Source organism: Dendrobates tinctorius, unplaced genomic scaffold (genome assembly GCF_039654945.1).
Source record: "Dendrobates tinctorius isolate UK_male_01 unplaced genomic scaffold, ASM3965494v1 ptg000043l, whole genome shotgun sequence".
Lineage (NCBI taxonomy): Eukaryota > Metazoa > Chordata > Amphibia > Anura > Dendrobatidae > Dendrobates > Dendrobates tinctorius.
In genome coordinates this window covers 1,979,066-2,000,664 of record NW_027361711.1, presented here as the reverse complement: position 1 = coordinate 2,000,664, position 21,599 = coordinate 1,979,066, and the positions used below count along the sequence as shown (strand labels likewise).

At 43.8% G+C, this 21,599-nt stretch overlaps 1 protein-coding gene across 3 annotated transcripts in view; it reads right to left on the bottom strand.

Moving 5' to 3' along the window:
• Nucleotides 1-12,761: 12,761 nt before the first annotated feature.
• LOC141088918 (putative tetratricopeptide repeat protein 41) overlaps nt 12,762-21,599 on the bottom strand; it is a 146,274-nt gene continuing 137,436 nt past the window's right edge. For 2 of the 3 annotated variants that reach the window (XM_073575153.1, XM_073575152.1), the window contains exon 16: nt 12,762-13,588. In XM_073575153.1, coding sequence (XP_073431254.1) covers nt 13,003-13,588 — 586 coding nt within the window. In that variant the 3' untranslated portion in view covers nt 12,762-13,002. The remainder of the gene's footprint in view (nt 13,589-21,599) is intronic. The other variant, XM_073575154.1, reaches the window with a different exon arrangement.

Here is a 21,599-nt window from a genome sequence, read left to right as displayed (position 1 = left end):
TGTGGGGAGCTACCCCATCTATGCTGCAACACACCACCAGCCCCAGAGGATCCGCATGCAGCGTCGGCCTAACATCTCACATGCCGAACACCAGAGGTGGCGTCACAAACTATTCCACTTAAACTACATTACAAACTACCATTGATTTTTGGGCGCCCAGGGCCACGGACCAGGTCACTGCTGCTGTGACACATCCCCCCGACACCGGCCCGGTACCGAGTACCCCGCGGTCCTGGGAGGTCGACCCAACTTGGCGTCACGAACAGGATGACGAGACCCGATGCCATCGGGTTCTATGTGCCTGAGATTTGTTGGACTTTGTACTTTTGAAAATGTGCAGAAGACCCGATTTAATAGACTGACATGAATATTAAAAATGGCCGCTTGTGCGGAGAAGGGCGTGAAGAGATGGGAGGTCCTAGGAAAAGACCGCGAAGAGTCTTGGGCCTCCCCTGCCTGAATTACTATGTGACAGCAACATGGCCCACCCCCCGAGGGGTTCGTATACTGGCTTGGTATGGAGCCGCTGCAAGAAGACACCGCCCCCGGAAGGAGGGGCAGATGCCAGTAGCGGGAAAGGGGCCGAGAGAGGAGGGAGAACGCCAGAACGCCATGATGAAAAGAGAGGAGAAATCGGAAGAACAGGGGGAGGAGAGGACACTTGCTCCCAGGCCGCCCCTGCGGAGGCTGCAACCACTGATACACCCTCTGCAGCGGCCGCCACCACCTCACACCCGATACTGTCATTGGGTGATCCCCGTTCGGAGAAGATATATGAGGACGCTAGAGCAGAATGGAGGCCCAGGACAACGTCTCCGCCTGGACCGGGCGCGGTTGTACCGACCTCCACCGGCGACCCCGGCCGAGACCGGCCTGGCCCCGGCACGGATCCAACTGCGGTCCATCCCATCAGTCACCCCGGGAGTTGCAGCTGCAGCCATCTACCACCAGGTACCGGAGCCGGAACCATGGCTGGAAACGCCAGGTATGATTACTGCCCCGGGGTTGACCCTAGCTTTGGGAGCGGAACCCATGAATAGGAATGGCCCAGTTGACCTCCGCTGATGATCCCTGACTGCGGTACCACTGACTGAAGTCCCAATGGACACTGAGGAATCAGATCCCGAGGAATTAGTGACGGCGCCGGCTGAATCGCCAACAGCAGCAGCAGTGCTGTCAGCGGATGCGCCATCCCCGCAGGCAATTGATGTTTCAATGGCCCTTTCCATTACCCCGACCAGTCCCTATCTCACCCTGTGGGAGGCAGAATACATGCGTTTAGCAAGAAACCAGAATCAAGATGAAGATACCACATCTGGTAGCAGTTCCCAATCAGCTTCCAGAACCTCAGGAGGGGACCAGCACTAATGACTTGCAGTAACTCTCGTTACCCAGGAAGGTTTGTTTGCACCGTTGTGCCTTTTGTTTTATTTTTGACCATCATGGTTAGCTTTGTTTTCCCAGTGTTGCCCTGTGTTGTTGGCAGCCTTCATATTGAACTAGCGATCATGAACTTGGAGTGATCCAAAAACTTTTACTTGTAAATAGTTGCACCTCTTTAGGTGCCCTCTCTTGGTTTTACATATGGACACTTTGCGAAGATGATGTCTGCCTCAAAGGACACTGCAAGAGATCCCGGCTGGGAGCAGTGTCCAGCACTTATAAGAATAATTGTTGAAAGTTTTAATGTGAAGTATTTGATAATGTTTTATGATAGCTTTTATAAACTTTAGAATGAGAAATGTTTTGATACAGGGATGAGAGATTTGAATAAAAAGTTGAAAATGTAAATGGTGAACCAGGTATCACGGGTGCCACTTGAAAGAAAGCAGAAAATGTGCACTAGAAAGAGAAGAAATGTGTACTAGAGAAGGAAAGATGAAGAATACTGAAGTGATAGTGAGTCACAGATAATAGCACTTAGAATTACGTAAAGTATGAAAAATTGCACTTTAGGACTTGAAATTTAGATAGTTAATTAAGAATTGTTTGCAACGTTCAAGAAACAATGCCTCCTATATTAGGAAGTTTAGTATAAGAAATGTTTATGCAGCATTACAAAATTTTGTATGTTCCTGTACTGTCAACCTTGTTTATCTTGCAGCCCGCGGACGTGCTGTGTTTAACGGGGGGGTATATGGCGCCCCTGACGCTCAGTTGCCACAGAGGTACTGCACCTTCTCCTAAGGTGTAGTGCCCCACCATCCAGGTAAGGTGGGAACTCCTTTCCACACTCCAATACTCGCATCCCACACAACAGGGTAGTTCTGCACAACCACATTGTGGCTCAGTGCTTAGAGAGTAGCAGAGCACCTTTGGTGGTTCCCTGCTTGGAACACTGGACGTGCTGGGAGGTGGGTGGAGTTAAGATACATAAAAGAGTGGGAAAGTGTAGGATGACAGGGTCAGTCTGACAAGGTTAGTCGGGTAGGAAGTCACTCGGACAGGAGTGAGGATCCCTGGAAGAAGGGATGGAGGAAGGAGTGCTACAGCTGCCTCAGTGACTTGAGCCAGCTGGCACAGGAAGGGAAAGGAAGGAGAAAGACGTAGAACTGAAACCTAAGCTTCCATAAGAGAGAGAAAGATAAGTACGGAACGAAGGAGTAAGGAGAACAGAGAGGACGTGGGTTGGAAGAGGAACCCTGCCTATAGGTTCTCAGCGCAAGGCCGGGGCCCAGTCCCCGAGGTTGTATGGACACTTATGGTTCTGCAGCACTAATCCCATCTAAGACTTGTGGCACAACAGCAACTGGATAGAGAGCCGGGACTCAGGAGAAGGGAGTCCCTGAAGCAGGCTACAGCTGTCTGCCGTACAAGTAGAGTTCTTGGGAACATCAGTCAGGAGGAACTCCAGTGTAACTCAGTACTAGGAGATCTTCACACTTTAAGGCGCTATAGTGGAGTCGTTCAGAAAGGTACATGTTGGCGGAGTGTTGGAGGGGAGCGTTTCATCTTGCCTGGAGGTTGACTGAGTCTCTGACCCAGAGGACACGGCCCGGAGGCAGGCACCCTTGTGTACCGCAGACTGTGAGTAAAGCTTTGGAAATACAAGCCCCGGTGTCCTCCATTCATTCTTGCGCCAACCCGCTCAGCACAGCTACATCTGGGTACCATCCTTTACACCGCCTGCGCCTCTCCTCATCCATTGCAACTACACAGCCCTGGGGCTACAGCTTCACCTGTTGGGAGCTACCCCATCTACACTGCTACACACCACCAGCCCCAGAGGATCCGCATGCAGCGTCGGCCTAACATCTCACTTGCCGAACACCAGAGGTGGCGTCATGAACTTTTCCACTTAAACTACATTACAAACTCCCATTGATTTTTGGGCGCCCAGGGCCATGGACCGGGTCACCGCTGCTGTGACACATCCCCCCAACACCGGCTCGGTACCGAGTACCCCGTGGTCCTGGGAGGGCGACCCAAGAGCATACAGCTAGAATATGGAGAATAAAAAAGCATAAAATACCAACAAAAGTTTTACAGATATATAAGTAAATTTTTAAAATTATGATTTTTGATGATATAAGATGATGCAGCCTAAATTTTAATTGTGCTTGAGTTCCATGGTGCAATAGTGGCTATGTCCATGGTTATCAGACAGCTCTATATAGAGCTTCCACGGACAGGCTTAGCACAAGATACTTTCATTGTGAGATCCCAAGGGCAGCTTCAAGGAAATTAAATTCCTCGACTGCCCACTTGATTGCCAACAATTCACGGTAACAGATATTGTAGTTTCTTTAGGCACATGAACACTTTCATGAAAAGTAGACACACAGATGGAGTTAAGACTCTTGTGATAACACTGCATCATTCCCAACTTCTGAGGCCTCAACTTCCACTACAAATGGACAAGTCATTTATTAAAAACACATGTGACATGCACAAATGTGAACAAGTCGGTCGGACAGTGTTCACACCACCCACTGACTGAAACACAAAAAGAAAGCACAGAATAACAAATGTGCAAAAATACCCTGCAGTAAAAAATAGGACAGTAATCAGAAAGTGCTGGTAAAAAGATGGCAACAAATACAGGGTATTTAGTCGATACATTTTTTTGCAAAAAAGTGTATACCAAGCCACTCCACCTCGTCAAGGTAACCCTTAATGGAGCAGTCCCTATCTAATGTATTTAAAACCTGAACATATGAACAGTGTCTAAATGAACAGGATTAAGACAGGCGCTTCCTAGTATGGGCACGTGGTGTAAGACGGCTCTTTATGTGCATGTCACACAAGAGAGGGGTGGGGTCTCTCAAACCATGCAAAAGCAAGGAAAAAAATGGATTAAAAACACATGTGACATGCACAAATGTGAACAAGTCGGTCGGACAGTGTTCACACCACCCACTGACTGAAACACAAAAAGAAAGCACAGAATAACAAATGTGCAAAAATACCCTGCAGTAAAAAATAGGACAGTAATCAGCAAGTGCTGGTAAATAGATGGCAACAAATACAGGGTACTTAGTTGATACTTTTTTTTGCAAAAATGTGCATACCAAGCCACTCCACCTCGTCAAGGTAAGGCTACTTTCACACTAGCGTCGGTACGGGCCCGTCGCAATGCGTCGGGCCGACGTACCGACGCACGTTGTGAAAGATTTGCACAAAGGGGGCAGCGGATGCAGTTTTTCAACGCATCCACTGCCCCATTGTAATGTCCAGAGAGGAGGGGGCAGAGTTTCAGCCGCTCATGCGCGGTCGAAAATGGCGGACACGACGCTCAAAAAAACATTACATGTAACGCTTTTTGTGCGTCGCGGCCGCCAAAACACGACGCATCCGTCGCACGATGGATGCGACGTGTGGCCATACGTCGCAATGCGTCGCTATTGCAAGTCTATGGAGAAAAAACGCATCCTGCGGGCAACTTTGCAGGATGCGTTTTTTCTCCAAAATGGCGCATTGCGACGTACGTCACACGACACTAGTGTGAAAGTAGCCCAACCCTTAATGGAGCAGTCCCTATCTAATGTATTTAAAACCTGAACATATGAACAGTGTCTAAATAAACAAGATTAAGACAGGCGCTTCCTAGTATGGGCACGTGGTGTAAAGCCCCCGTTACACATAGCGATATCGCTAGCAATATTGCTGTAACGTCAGCAATTTTGTGACGTAGCAGCGATATTGCTAGCGATATCGCTATGTCTGATACTTACCTCCGACCAGCTCCCCTGCTGCTCATCGCTGGTCGCGCGAGAAGGTCCTGGATCATTTCTTCCTTTGGCGCCAATGAGCGACGCGTGGACGCGGGCGGGAGGATATCAGGATCGCTGGTGAGATCTGCCTGTGTGGCAGCTCACTAGCGACCACTTAGCGATGCACCAGCGATCCATATCGTTGTCGGGATCGCTGGTGCATCGCTAAGTGTAACGGTACCCTAAGATGGCTCTTTATGTGCATGTCACACAAGAGAGGGGTGAGGTCTCTCAAACCATGCAAAAGCAAGGAAAAAGATGGATTAAAAACACATGTGACAGAATAACAAATGTGCCAAAATACCCTGCAGTAAAAAATAGGACAGTAATCAGCAAGTGCTGGTAAAAAAGATGGCAACAAATACAGGGTATTTAGTAGATACGTTTTTTTGCAAAAAAGTGTATACCAAGCCACTCCACCTCGTCAAGGTAACCTTTAATGGAGCAGTCCCTATCTAATGTATTTAAAACCTGAACATATGAACAGTGTCTAAATGAACAGGATTAAGACAGGCGCTTCCTAGTATGGGCACGTGGTGTAAGATGGCTCTTTTTGTGCATGTCACACAAATGGACAAGTCAGGCTGGACCAATACAGGGTCTTATGAGAAACATTACTTCAACTCATTGAAGGCACAGACTGCCTTAAGGTTCCTATTACCCACATCTGCCCCGTTTAGACAAGATATAACCCAGGAATTTTACTTCTTGAACCAAGAAAATAAAAAAAAACATGAAACCTCAATCTATCAAAACCTTAACGCCAACAGATTTTTCAAGGTAAGATAAACAAATAGAGAATAATAATTTTGAAGAGTCATAGGGAAATACCTGTGCATCTAGGTAAACATCACTGGACCTATCTAGACGCTGGCGCTTTTGTGAAGGCTGTCTTTGACAGGCATACATCTGACATCCAGACTCTCCACAGCTGATGGGACTGAGTCAACCCAATGTGGAAGTCTTAGGCCGGGGTCACACTTGCGAGAAACTCACACGAGCCTCCCATCTCAATACCCGGCACTCGGGACCGGAGTGTGCGGCTGCATGTATTTCTATGCAGCTGGGCGCTCTGGTCCGAGTGTCGGTGGCAGTGCCGGGTATTGAGACGTGAGACTTGCGTGAGTTTCTCGCAAGTGTATTCCAAGCCTTAGATGGAGTTCATGAAGCAGAGGTGCGTTCCCGTCTGTGTTCAGGCAGCCATCTATCAAGATAGATTGCAAGGGACATGGCCAAGTCAAGGTTGTCAGAAGTCCAATACAAAATCGATGGTGAAGGACCTGGACATTCCAATGTCAGTGTATGGCCCAGTGCCGGAACTCAGTGCAATTTTTTTGATAGCTCAAAGAACGCCTGTGTGCATTGGAAAGATGTCGCTTTGACCACTGTTTTCGAATTCAATGTTTTCATTTTTCAGAATAAAATTTTGGTAATTTTAGGAAGTGGAATTTGGTTTACAATATTTTTCACAGGACGTCAACCCTGACATAGAGTGGGTAATTTGCTCTGTGCTAAAGTTACAAAGTCAGGGTCATCATACTAGAGCCTAAGGAATTCTAAGAAAGAGTCTAATGTGAAGCGTTCTGGAGCTTTAGGAGATAGGGAAAAGGGCCAGAAGCAAATGGTCCAAGCTTTGCATTTGATCAAGCAACGTAGGTGATCCATAATTTTTGTGCATGTGCTGCCATAGTCACTAGTGTTCTCGTACTATATCTTCCATACGCATGCATGCAATCCATCTCTGCATGTTGTGCAATGGGCATTTATGCACTAAGCCACTCAATACCCGGATTGGACAGGAGAGCTTGCGCAGGCATTAAACTGACAACTGGTGATTTTCCTTTACTTCCGAAATGCAGGCACGCACTTGTGATTTCTCCGATGTACATGTTATATGGGGTACCTCCTCCCACAGCTGATATCAACCCGTCATTTACAAAACGTACTTATATGACTATACAGGCCATAGACATTTGCATTTTTGTCCGTGATGAAGCTGCATCTCTAACGGCGATACGTGTGAGGTACTCCCCATCTGTCTCTTACCATGTATATGTTTCCTTCATATGTCTTACACTCTTACATGGTTGTGCTATGCTAGCAGTATGCTTTATTTATTATACAAATATTGTACCCTCAAGTTAGTGCTTAATAATAATTAGATCATTTACTTGTTAATCTTCATTATAGCTATTTATATCATGTTTCCATTTGTGCTGAAAATGGTCTTTTTTTGGTTTCCTATGTAGAGAGACAAGTTCTATTATAGCTTGGTCTGGTATAGTTTTATTATAGCCATTTGTTTGCTTTTTAAATTTTTAAATGTGTTTGGCTTCTTTTTCAATAAATATTCTATTTTTAAGGTGACCCCTATATTTTGCATATCTCTTTTTCTTCTCACTGAATATGTTATAATTTTTGGGCCAATTATACCGTAGTAGTGACTCTGACTGTGGTTGCCTGGCAGCTCTAAATAGAGGTTCCACAGACAGGCTTTGTGCAAGTTACTCTACCAGACCCCAGGGAAACTCTGGCATTCAGCCTTTAACTCCTGTACAGGAATGTGGAATTGGATTCAGCTCTGAGAGTAGCAATGACCAGTGGAGTAGGCTGGTAGGAATGGTCAGGTAGCTGGGTCAGAACCAGAAAAGTAAACATGGGACAAAATTGTGAGTCAGTAAAATTGGCAGGAAATGGGCTGAAGTTAAAGCAAGAATCAGACAGGCAAAACAAGAGCAGAACAGCATGAATAAATCCAAGCTAAGCTTAATTATAAGCAAGCTGGAAGTTTTAGAAGGGGTGCATTGCTGTCCTATCGACCAAATGTGGAAGCTGATTACTCGCTGGACCACACACTCCAATATTGCCAAACTGTACAGTACTACAGGTCTTAGCCACACACCTCTATTCACCCCTATTTGTGTATAGGTAAATGAAGTGAAGTACAATAAAGAATTAAAAACATAATTTTATTAGAACATATTTTGCCGTGTCACACGAAGGGTCTCTCTCTGCCCCGATGCGCGTTTCACTTTCGCTTCTTCAGGAGGCGACACCCTTTGTGTGACACGGCATCGCGGTCTAAGCAGGTATTATATACTTTTTTATTTATGTGGACCATTCATCCTGCACTCTTCCTTATGACTATCGCAAGTCACAGTGTTATGAGTGTTAGTAATGGGGGCTCTTGTAGGTTCAATATTACAAATTAGTTTTTGACTCCTGCTGGGCTCAGTGGGTTGTGTTGATCTATTCAGGTGTGCACATTCATTTGATCCTTTATTCCTTGTGGTTGGTGTTGGTCTATAGAGATTTTTCTGACACAATCTGAATATTGAATTTTCCAACACTACTTTTGCTGCTGCTGTGATTGTCACACGAGGTGGGAATAGTTCCCTCGTCTTTTTCCTTGCACCTTTTCTTGCTTTGTATAGATTAAAATTTTTTTTAAATATGTTCTAATAAAATTATGTTTTTAATTCTTTATTGTACTTCACTTCATTTACCTATACACAAATAGGCGTGAATAGAGGTGTGTGTTAATAGTTATGTGGAGTATTGGCTAACTTACTTTTTTGGACTAAATATTGTGAATTAAAGGTCTTAGCCACCCTAGTCTTTGTAGGTGAATAGAGCCTGAATTGTCCAGAGCATCTGGCTGACATCTTCTCTATCATGAGTGTCGCCCACAAAGTAAACATGGTGGCAACTGATGACAAAAGCAAGCAACACTGGAGATGTAAGTTTCCCTCCCTTTTAAGAGGTGCATCCAGAAGCCTCCTGATTAGTTTGTTGACATTGATATTACTCGCCGAAACACAGGATCCCTCCAGTACACCAGGTAAGACACCTTCACCCTGCAAGAATTTAGGATTTTCTGTACCTCATACTCCAATTTGCCTTTAATTATTATGGGAAGATGATCTCTAACAGAGTGATCAGATGAAATATCTTGAGTAGGGACTTGTGAGACACATTAGGTATGTGTCTGCAAGTCTTTATTTTACTGTATAGAAAGACCTGAAACACTAATTGGGTGCCACACTGCATAGTTAAGCATGGTACTATGTCTTTCTAAACAGCTGCAAAAAGGCATGCAGACACAAAGGCTCTGCATTTGCAAAAGATAATGTTTTGGCTATCTTTGATTTGCCAAAAACAGGTATGAAAAATGCCTAAATTGACAAGAAATTAGGAACAAATTAAAAGAAACAGCATCACAGGTTCTTTAGAATTTTTCTACATTACAAAAGAAGTTATTAAACAACATGAAAGCAAATATATATACTAAGTACAGTATGTAAAAAGAAACAACTAAGAATATAAAATGTTCTTCATATTGCAACGGGAGTGGTGGAACCGCTGTGCCGTGGACTGAGGAAAGCCTGGAGGGGCATTACTAGGCAAACACCTGATTATTTGCTAGAGCCCCTGAAGGTGTGATTAGACTTGGCTCCAGATGGACGCCAGGTGGTACATCAGGACAACCTCTAACACACAGCAGCTGACCCCCAAAAGGGGCGGGTAGTTGGAATGGCCACAAATGGATGGAATTGGCTGGTACAGGCAGGCATGGCATGATGGGTGCAGGCAGGTACAGCTGGTATACGGACTGATACAGCAGTACGGCTGGAAAACAGGTAGGCAGATGCTGAAAATCACATGCAAGGACAGACAGGAGTGAGTAGGAACAAGCGGGTGCTGGCAGATACTAACAAACAGGGGACCTGAGAACTTGCAAGCGTGCAGAATATACATGTTGCTCAGGCACCCCCTAACAGGTGGCAGTGCCTTAAATAACAAGTGAACTGTCTCCCAGCCATTGGCTAAGGACAATTTAGGATGGAGCGCGCTGTCCCTTTAAGGAGGGAGCATGCATGTGCCATAAGCACAGTGCCTAGGGATCTGCAAGCCATGCGCAGACCCCGGGCGGCAGCAAGAGGAGGAGAAAGAAGTGCGGGATGGGAGCTGTGGGGCTGAGTGAGTCGGCATCCCTGCCGGGGGAAGCGGGAAGCATGCAGGGATGCGGGCGCTACAAATATCTACCAAGGGAAAAAGATTTAACACTATTTTGCAATCAGGAGAAAGGAGGGAAAAATTCACATGTCAACAAAGATACAATTTTACCCTTAAAGTTAAAAAGTTATTGTCCTTCATTATCCAACCATATCACTTTATTTATTTTGAGAATGTTCAGGGATTTCTCGTAACGAGCTAAAATCCTATGTACTGCATTTAGCTTCCTCAGTGCTACCATCTTAAATGTTCTGGGATCAGATTTAAGTTTAAAAATAGTACGGCCAGCTCGGTGGAGATCGGCTAGAGGGTCAGTTTGGGAATAACTACAAAAACATCAATCCAAAACTAAATTATGTGAGGACACACCCATCAAATATGTAACATATCCCCAACCTTACCACAATTTCTTCAACATAAGTTCGATCTTATTGGGTATCACAAAGTTGTAGATAGCGGGGACCAATACCATCTCTTTTGTAGTTCTTTTACCATCTCTAATTGATTGGTACATAGTGTAATATGGACCATCTTATGGCTTGGTATCATTCTTATTGTGTGAAAAACTTATTAACCCCTTCATGCCACTGACAGTTTTAATTTCTTTAGTCAATAAAACCTAACCTAGCAATTGGCATACATGCACATCGGATGTCAGAAGGGGATAAAGCCCCTTTCCGATTTATACATGTTCTCAAATTTTTGAGAGTGAGATAAAATGTGAAAATTCAGAGTACAGACTAGAAAAAATAATAATTATCAAGTCTTAAGGCTTTACTAACAAGGACTCGTTCAGACAAGTGTATAATTGGACCATATCTTGTCCATATGCAAAAAAGACAGCATACATACAACACATTGACCAATGCAAATCAAAGTGGTAGTTCATATAGACTAATTTACACACAAAGTGATAATCCAAATGTAAAATAATTGCATCAAGCTCTGATCCATACTTACTTATTATACTCAATGGGAGTATTAAAATAACTGATGTCATACAGACAGACAAACAACTATGAATATGGCATCACTTTTGCATAGATTCATTGAAATTACTAACATATGAAACTGTATTTGGCCTTTTATTATTTATTCAATTATTAAATGATGCAAAAACTGGACAATTTTGCTCACGCTTGTCTAAATCCAGATTAAAGCTGAGTTTATATCAAAAAGTTTTCACTAAATTTGGATAGAGACCATATTCACTTGAGAGTTACTATAACATGAATATGAAAATCTAATTGCATAAATATCACAACCAGTCTTAGGTACTAGGTTTCTGCCAGCATTTAATAATTTCTGCAACCGTAACCCAATACCTGGAATCCTCATTACTCAGTTTTGGACACAAGTCTACATTAGAACTTTTAGCTTTATATTTCCCTGAAATATATTTAAACAGAGTAGTTTATAGCTTACGGTATGTTCCTAAATGGAAACAGGAAAAGATAAGATGTATAAGCCCCCGATTCATCAAAAGTGCTTTCTCCAGATTTTTGTTGTAAAACATTTTGAAAAGTCACAGAATTTTTGTGGAAGTTTTGGCGTTTTCAAACCATTTTCGACCAGCTCTGCCAAAATGAGCAAAGTTGGGAGAGAACGGGGGCATGACGCCACACCTCGTTTTATTCATGAAAAGCTGTGGTGAACCTTATTTCAGAAATCTTATTCCAGTCCCTAAATGAAGATTTTAGGCGACACACACGCCACTTTTCAGACTCGCAGGATTCATGAAGAGGTATGTGACTTTCAATGAATTAGGAGTAGAGATGAGCAAATTTGTTTGGATTCAGTTCCGAATACAATCGGAATCGAATATTGTTTTTGCAATATTCGTCGAACACAGCCGAACGTCATTAGAGTCAAAGGGAGTAGAAATTACCGAATATGTTCAGAACCGATCATAAGACATATATTCGGCACAAATAGTGTTTGAATATGTCAAAATCAGATTCAGGGACAAAATCCGAACAAATTCGCTCATCTCTAATCAGGAGCATCTGACTCAAATATGCCTCCTCATTAAGACTGGCATTGTTGATCTTGATGTATTGGGGCCATAGAATGTTGGGAATAGTACACATTTGAATGTAACTGATTCTAAGACATGAGAGAATTATGGATCTCCTTTCAATCAGATCCACAGTCACTACATCTACAAGGACATTAAGTTTCAGTTGGATCATCTCCGATCTACATGTGTTTACATTAATTGGTAGTAGCTGAAAAATCTATTTTTCCAATTGTTGGCAATACAGTGGCATATGATGGAGACATACATTTATTAATATCCCTGTAGTATATCTCAAAAAGGAAATGTGAACAGAGCCTTAAAAATTCATCAGAGCATTCAAGTGTATGGGGGAGTCGGGAGAGAAAGCTGTAGGTGCACAGCATTCGCTATATAGGGTGCATGAGCATTTTCATGTGATAGGTTCATAGAACAGATGAAAATAAGGATAACTGCGTGATCAGTTTCTTTAACAATGGAGATACATGTCTTCTAAAAAGCTGTAAACACAGTGGTTGGATATTTATTTTTTTATTTTAGATGCATTGAAGCAATTTAACAAAATGCTTTCAAAGTTGGTCATAGCCTTTACTGAATATAAATCAATTGATATTGGAAGAACAGTAATTAGTTTAATTATTAGAAGACAATAAAATAGTGGAGCCAAATCATGTTTGATTAACAAGATAAAACTTTATAGAGATCAGATATCTGTACACAACACAAGTGACAATTCTGTGAAACTCTAGAATGAGTTTAGGTGGCTTTACGGATTTGATGTCTCTTGGGTGGAAAAGGAGATTGCAGTGTTGGATAACGTCCAGGAACGTGGTACCAGGCAGATTTATGGACTAATGTACATTGCTCGGATTTCGATGAAGACCCATCAAGAGGAACTAAAGACAGAAGATCAGTATGAGGACCTGACATAGAGGCCTGACAAGAACTCTCCGGACGAGAACATAGGCTGTGTGTCAGGCAGCTTGTCACTGATGCAGGTCTTTTTCCAAAGGACTTTAATAATGGAAACACAGAGACTGCTTCTGAATAGTTGATTTGCTCACATAAGATTTCTTCCTCTTGGTTTCTATTCAGATTACGGTTCTTGAGATGTGAATGAGTCCTGTATTCTCGACTGCTATTTCCCCTTATTAAAAAGTCGTCTGATCTACTTTCTGGGGACTGTCTGCCATATTGAGAAGTAAAGTGGCGTCTTATGGATTGAGCACTGTATGATTTCCTCTGTGTTACTGCACTTTTAACTGGAGGTTCTTTATCATCTTCTGCCAACGCAGTCACTTTGTTAAGCCAGTAGGGCCTAGAATGCAATTCTTTCAGACAGCTAAACATAAAATACAATAGTTAGCAATACAATCCTAGAATATGAGGAAACTACACTTAACTAATTAACCACTAGTATCTTTTTTCAAAAAATATTATTAAATGTATTTATAAAATGAATTAGAGAAGCCAATACCCATTGGAAGGTTGATACCACACATACACAACATATAATGAATCTATGGGGTTATTTCTTGTAAAGTGTAATAACTGTATAATGTTTTCAACGCTTAGGGGAGAAATTACAAGAACTTTATGTAACTTTTATGGAGTAAAAAAAAAATTTGGAGCACACTTTTTTTGCATTAAAAACAAATTGTGACTTTTTATCACTTTCACTATTTTTAAAGGAACACATTCAGCAATACACATTCATACTATTCAACTCCACACTGGTTTTAGACTGGCTTCAAATCTCTTTTTAGACAATGAAAACAAGACAATTTCTATCCATGATGGTTAGTCACATTGTAGGAAATGCTGAATTCACAATGAAGTTCCAAAGATTTGTTTCATATCGCAGACAATAGCACTTTATCTATGGAAATGTTTTCTACTCTTGTATCTTTTTTGCACTTCAAAACAATGTTCCTGTGGTCTAGAAGATATCAGCTCTTGCTGTTAGAAAATCACTCTAATCAAAGTTCGTATCCTCTTAATATATTGCAATCATATTATATAGCACTGTGTACTTACAGTTGCTCATTTTGCCTTTCTACCAAGATAATTCTTCTCTTTTCTCTGCTCTATGTAGAAACAAGAAGTCTCTTGTCCCTACATTTATCATTCCCCTCTTCAACTCCTGACCCAGCTGCTCCCTCCTTCCCCCTGCCAGAGACTTTTGCAGTGACTTCTGAGTCATACAGGCAAAATTGACCTCTTTTTTCTATATAGAGCAAAGAAGGATTCAGCTAGTCAGCAATTAAACAAGTGATGTCATAGAACTAATGGAAAACAGATTAATTAGGTGGGTAGAAAGGCAAGATGAGCAATTGCTAGTACACAGTACCATATAATATGATGATTGCAATATATTAATAGGATACAAATTTTGGTGGGAGTGCTACTTTAATGCATATGTATAATGCCTGTGTTTTTTCCATTTTCAATACATTCCCAAAACACCCTCCTCCAGGCTCTAAGGCTTCAAGAGAAAAGAGGAAAAAGGAGAAACTGATATTACAGTAAGTAATAGTAATAAAAGTTATTTATTGTTTATTACACAAATATGGAGTGGTTAGGGCTATTCCTGTCCATCAATTTCATCAACTTAAAACTGGGACCAACCAGGGCGACCCAGCTGCACCCATTTACTGTTAAAAGAAGTCTAGACAGAAGTGGTCTTCATAGAAGAATTGTGGCCAAAAAGCCATACCTCCGACATGGAAACAAGGCCAAGTGACTCAGCTATGCACAAAAACAAAATAAAAAACAGGGAAAATGGATATTTTCAGCTCACTGTGTGTGTGAATATAGCCTCCATAGTAGGGTGCGGTGCAAAGACTCCAGCTCGGCAGCTGGGCAGCAAAGTCACAGTGAAAAAAAAGGGGATTGACAAGACTAAGAGCCCTGAGCACGAAAAGTGTAGCCCCCACACTCCTCACTTCCCTCACAATTATTTTATCATTATGATTTTTTCATTTTAAAATGTTATCATTAAAAGTCATTTTAATCTCAACATCAAGTGGATGCTGGAATCCCCCTTTTTTCTCTGTGACAGTGAACAAAAACATAGGAACCGAGGTGCGGAAAAATGGCAGCAGGTGTTATAGACCAATGAGTCAAAATGTGAAGTATTTGACTGGAACAGAGGGTAGTTTGTTCGCGGAAGGGCTGGAGAGCAGTACAATAAGGAGTGACGCATGGTGGAAGTTGTCTGCAAATTTGGGGTTGTATTTCAGCAAATGAAGTTGGGGATTTAGTCAGGATTAATAGTGTCCTCAAGGCTGAGAAATGAAGGCAGATACTTATCCATCATGCAATACCATTAGAGAGGCATCTCATTGGCTCCAAATTAAATTTGGAGCAGGAGAACGACCCCAAACAGACAGTTTAAAATCTTCAGTGTAGAAAACAAGGAGTTCTGGAAGTGATGATATGGCTCCACAGAACCCTGATTATGAACAATACTAAAAAGGAGGCACATTTCAACAAGTGAATTAATCAGGTTACACTGAGAAGTGAACAAAGCCACTGAATGCATGATATTGTAAAAATTGCTGCACACAAGATCTAAAATTTCCCTGACGAAGCTACGCCGAAACACGGATAGGGGTGGGTGCATGTCATTGTAAGCTGCACTATTCATGAAGCTAGGTAACTATTAGTTTCTTTCACTATAGTCATACCAACAGCTGTGTCAGTTTTCTGATTTAACAACCATCAGATATTTACATATCTACATATGTTAATAAAGGTGTATCTTGCATATGTACTTTACTTGTGTCATCTATAGGACTAATTTCTATATACCTATCCAATAAATCAGAGGCGTAGCTAGGGTTTTGGTTCGGGGGGGCGAAACTTCTGAGTGAGCCCCTAACTAGGTAACTTTGATTACAACTCGGTGGCGCACCCTAATAGTGGATGTAGGAGACGACTGCGCTGTTACCGCCATATGGTCAGTGGTAAATACCAGTCCTACAAAACATATGTGATTACTGCACAGTTATAGTTGGTGTCTTACCGCTGACGATCTTTCTGATGGAATCGTTCACTTTTCACGTCTTTTCCATCTCGCCCAGACCAACATGACAACTCCTCCAGCCAGGACTCTGCTACAGAGAATACAACAACGACATGTTTCACTTCTCATATTCCAGCTCCATCACCATGTATCCCCAACCTGCACAAACCCCCTCATCCTGCTGATACCCCAATGCTGAGCCGCTGCTGCCGTATGTGTCCTTATTACTGCACCTGATACCCCAATGCTGAGCCACTGCTGCCGTATATGTCCCCATTACTGCACCTGATACCCCAATACTGAGCCGCTGCTGCCGTATGTGTCCCTATTACTACACCTGATACCCCAATGCTGAGCCTCTGCTGCCGTATGTGTCCCTATTAATGCACCTGATACCCCAATGCTGAGCCACTACTGCCACATGTGTCCCTATACTGCACCTGATACCCCAATGCTGAGCCGCTGCTGCCGTATGTGTCCCTATTACTACACCTTATACCCCAATGCTGAGCCTCTGCTGCCGTATGTGTCCCTATTACTACACCTGATACCCCAATGCTGAGCCACTGCTGCCGTATGTGTCCCTATTACTGTATCTGATACCCCAATGCTGAGCCGCTGCTGCTGTATGTGTCCCTATTACTGCACCTGATACCCCAATGCTGAGCCGCTGCTGCTGTATGTGTCCCTATCACTGCACCTAATATCCCAATGCTGAGCAGCTGCTGCCGTATGTGTCCCTATTACTACACCTAATACCCCAATACTGAGCCGCTGCTGCTGTATACGACCCTGTTACTGCACCTGATACCTCAATGCTGAGCCGCTGCTGCTGTATGTGTCCCGATTACTGCACCTGATACCCCAATACTGAGCCGCTGCTGCCGTATATGTCCCTATTACTGCACCTGATACCCCAATGCTGAGCCGCTGCTGCTGTATGTGTCCCGATTACTGCACTTGATACCCCAATAATGAGCCGCTGCTGCCGCATGTGCCCATATTACTGCACGTGATACCCTAATGCTGAGCCACTGCTGCTGCATGTGTCCTTATTACTGCACGTGATACCCCAATGCTGAGCCGCTGCTGCTGTATGTGTCCCTATTACTGCACTTGACCCCAATAATGAGCCGCTGCTGCCGCATGTGTCCCTATTACTACACCTGATACCCCAATGCTGAGCCACTGCTGCCGTATGTGTCCCTATTACTGTATCTGATACCCCAATGCTGAGCTGCTGCTGCTTTATGTGTCCCTATTACTGCACCTGATACCCCAATGCTGAGCCGCTGCTGCTGTATGTGTCCCTATTACTGCACCTGATATCCCAATGCTGAGCAGCTGCTGCCGTATGTGTCCCTATTATTGCACCTAATACCCCAATACTGAGCCGCTGCTGCCGTATACGACCGTTACTGCACCTGATACCCCAATGCTGAGCCGCTGCTGCTGTATGTGTCCCGATTACTGCACCTGATACCCCAATACTGAGCCGCTGCTGCCGTATATGTCCCTATTACTGCACCTGATACCCCAATGCTGACCCGCTGCTGCTGTATGTGTCCCGATTACTGCACTTGATACCCCAATAATGAGCCGCTGCTGCCGCATGTGCCCCTATTACTGCACCTGATACCCCAATGCTGAGCCACTGCTGCTGCATGTGTCCTTATTACTGCACCTGATAACCCAATGCTGAGCCGCTACTGCTGTATGTGTCCCTATTACTGCACTTGACCCCAATAATGAGCCTCTGCTGCCGCATGTGTCCCTATTACTGCACCTGATACCCCAATGCTGAGCCGCTGCTGCCGGATGTGTCCCTATTACTGCATTTGATACCCCAATGCTGAGCCACTGCTGCTGCATGTGTCCTTATTACTGCACCTGATACCCCAATGCTGAGCCGCTGCTGCCGCATGTGTCCCTATTACTGCACCTGATACCCCCTATACACACACGGCTCCGTTCCGTACACCTTGCACACATGCGGCTCCGTTCCGTACACCTTGTACACATGCGGCTCCGCTCCGTACACGCTGTACACATGCGGCTTTCCTCTGTACACGCTGTACACACTTGTCTCTGCTCCGTACACGCTATACACACGCGGCTCAGCTCCGTACACGCTGTACACACGCGGCTCTGCTCCGTACACGCTGTACACACGCGGCTCCCCTCCGTACACACATGGCTCCGCTCCGTGCACCCCATACACACACGGCTCCGCTCCGTACACCTTGTACACAAACGGCTCCGCTGCGTACACCTTGTACACAAACGGCTCCGCTCACCCCATAAACACACGGCTCCTCCGTACACCTCATACATGCATATCTCTGCTCCGTACACCTTCTATACACACGGCTCCGCTCTGTACACCTCATACACACACAGCTCTGCAACATCCACCCGGTAAGCCCCTCCTGACCCCACACAGAAACTTCAGCTCATCCAGCCAGCACCATGACAACCAGCACAGCAGAGTCCTGCAGCCACTGAAGCCCCTGATCATGTGATCACTGACTCCGCCCCTCCTGTGACCTCATCACAGGTCCTGTGCACACAGAATAGCCCAGGACGACATTGCTGGCTGTGAGGTGGGGGGCCCACTGCTGGCACCGGGGCCCCCCACCGCCTTCTCAGGGGCCCATAGCGGCCAGGCAGCAGAGTAGGGAGATCGATTTTCCCTGCTCTGCCGCAGAATAGTGGTGTAGTGTAGTGTAGCTCTGGTGGGCCCCCTCAGAGCGCGGGGCCCGGGGCCACCGCCCCCCCTGTAGCTATGCTACTGCAATAAATATTACAAACTTAATTGCACATGTACTTTATTAACATGATTACGTCCAAGATACATAAAGTATTTATCTCCTATACCTCAAAAAAAGTATATACTGTATGTATACACATTGTAGTGCAGCGGTGTTCACACCATGCGGCAATTAAGCAGTGATCCAGTAAAGTTCAAACGCAAAATGTCTTTCATGTCCAAAACTTACAAATGAAAAGCAAACGGTATTCTCCGGATCGCAGTCGGGGTGTCAAAACAGTCCATTTCCGAGACCGGTTGCCGTGGCGAAATGTACCACCACCATGTGACGCTGAGGCGTTAGCTTCCCTTGGCTCTGTGTTGACTTTACACAAGCTGGATGTTGCAGAGCCACCTGCTCTACAGCTTGCAAACGAACACTGACACACCCAAACCTTTGCTGCAGGGTATTTAAATGGAATCTGTGGCCATGGGCCACTTGTAAGACCCAGCTGGAGGGAGTGAACAGCCCCACTACCATCCTGTAGTTCACTCAAAATATAAAAGCCCTTAACAGGTTTCCCTAAACATTGTCTTGGCCAAATAACTTAGCCAGGTCCACACTTACTTTTATTTTGCACTGCAATCACAGCTATGCCTGTAACTGCAATGCACTCCAGCGGCCTCAATACGCTTCTATGCGCATCCTGGGTGATACATACCATCCCTCGCATATAACTCCACTCACTGCCTCACAACATATATTACATCACAGCACCTATAGCTTATCATATTTTGTTTACTGATTTTTTTATTTTGTGATATTCTGCAACCCTTTCTGGGATCTTACCATTGTATAGGGCTTTTGTGACATATTTGCATAACCTTGAATGTCACAAAGCTTATGAAGTTTATGTCTTGTGTGTAAATTTTTTTATAATATCATACATACAATGGTTTTGTCCACTCCACATACGGCAATCAGACTAGTTCCCTGGATTAACGCCCTATCAAGGAATCTAGTATACTGTATATACCCTGTAGCATTATACTTTTCAAGAAAGGCATCCAGTCCCTTCTTAAATTTTAGTAGGGAATCACTCATTACAACATATTTGGCAGAGAGTTCCATAGTCTCACTGCTCTTACAGTAAAGAATCTGCGTCTGTGAGTATGCTTAAACCTTCTTTCCTCAAGACGTAGAGGATGCCCCCTTATCCCCGTCACAGGTCTAAGAGTAAAAAGATCATTAGAAAGGCCTTTGTATTGTCCCCGCATATATGTTTATACATTGTAATAAGATCACCCCTAAGCCTTCGATTCTCCAAACTAAATAACCCCAAGTGTAATAACCTGTCTTGGTATTGCAGACCCCCTAGTTCCCTAATAACCTTGGTCGCTCTTCTCTGCACCCGCTCCAGTTCAGCTATGTCTTTCTTATACACCGGAGACCAGAACTGTACACAGTATTCTAAGTGTGCTCGCACCAGTGACTTATATAGAGGTAAAATTATGTTCTCCTCATGAGCATCTATGCCTCTTTTAATGCATCCCATTATTTTATTTGCCTTTGCAGCAGCTGCCTGACACTGGCCACTAAATGTGAGTTTGTCGTCCACCCATACACCCAGGTCTTTTTCAGTTACAGTTTTGCCCAGTGTTTTACAATTAAGCACATAATTATACATCTTGTTTGTTCTACCCAAGTGCATGACCTTACATTTATCCCCATTAAAGCTCATTTGCCATTTATCAGCCCAAGCTTCTAGTTTACATAAATCCTCCTGTAATATAAAATTGTCCTCCTCTGTATTGATTACCCTGCAGAGTTTAGTGTCAAATATTGAAATTCTATTCTCTATGCCCCCTACAAGGTCATTAATAAATGTTAAAAAGCGGGCCCAAAATTGACCCCTGCGGTACCCCACTGCTAACCTTGACCCAGTCCGAGTGTGCTCCATTAATAACCACCCTTTGTTTCCTATCCGTGAGCCAGCTTTTAACCCACCTACACATATTTTCCCCTATCCCCATTGTTCTCATTTTATGTATCAACCTTTTGTGTGGCACCGTATAAAAAGCTTTTGAAAAGTCCATGTACAGCACATCCACTGCATTCCCTTGGTCCAGTCCGGAACTTACCTCTTCATAAAAGCTTATCAGATTAGTCTGACAGGAACGGTCCCTCGTAAACCCATGTTGATATAAATTTTTACATCATTATATACTGCACATGCAGTGCACATATACACAAGTCTTTTTGTGTCTTTGCTTTTGTCTTAAGGCTTCAACTACTGTATAACTTCAACTTGTGCGATTTGCTGTTACGCAATAAATTTAGTGCTGCCATTTAGTTATGAAAATTATTCAAAGCACCGGCAGGTCACATGCGAGTCACAAAGGTTTATGCGATCCAACAGAGTTGGATTTTTGTGGTGATGGCTGAGTCACAGCCTTGGTGATTCAAAGAATGCAACGTGATCCCACTGATAATCACTAGATGCGATTTCACAATTATGTCCCAAGTGTAGCCCTGGGCTTATTTAAATGTATAAAATACAAATATACGGAATGAAA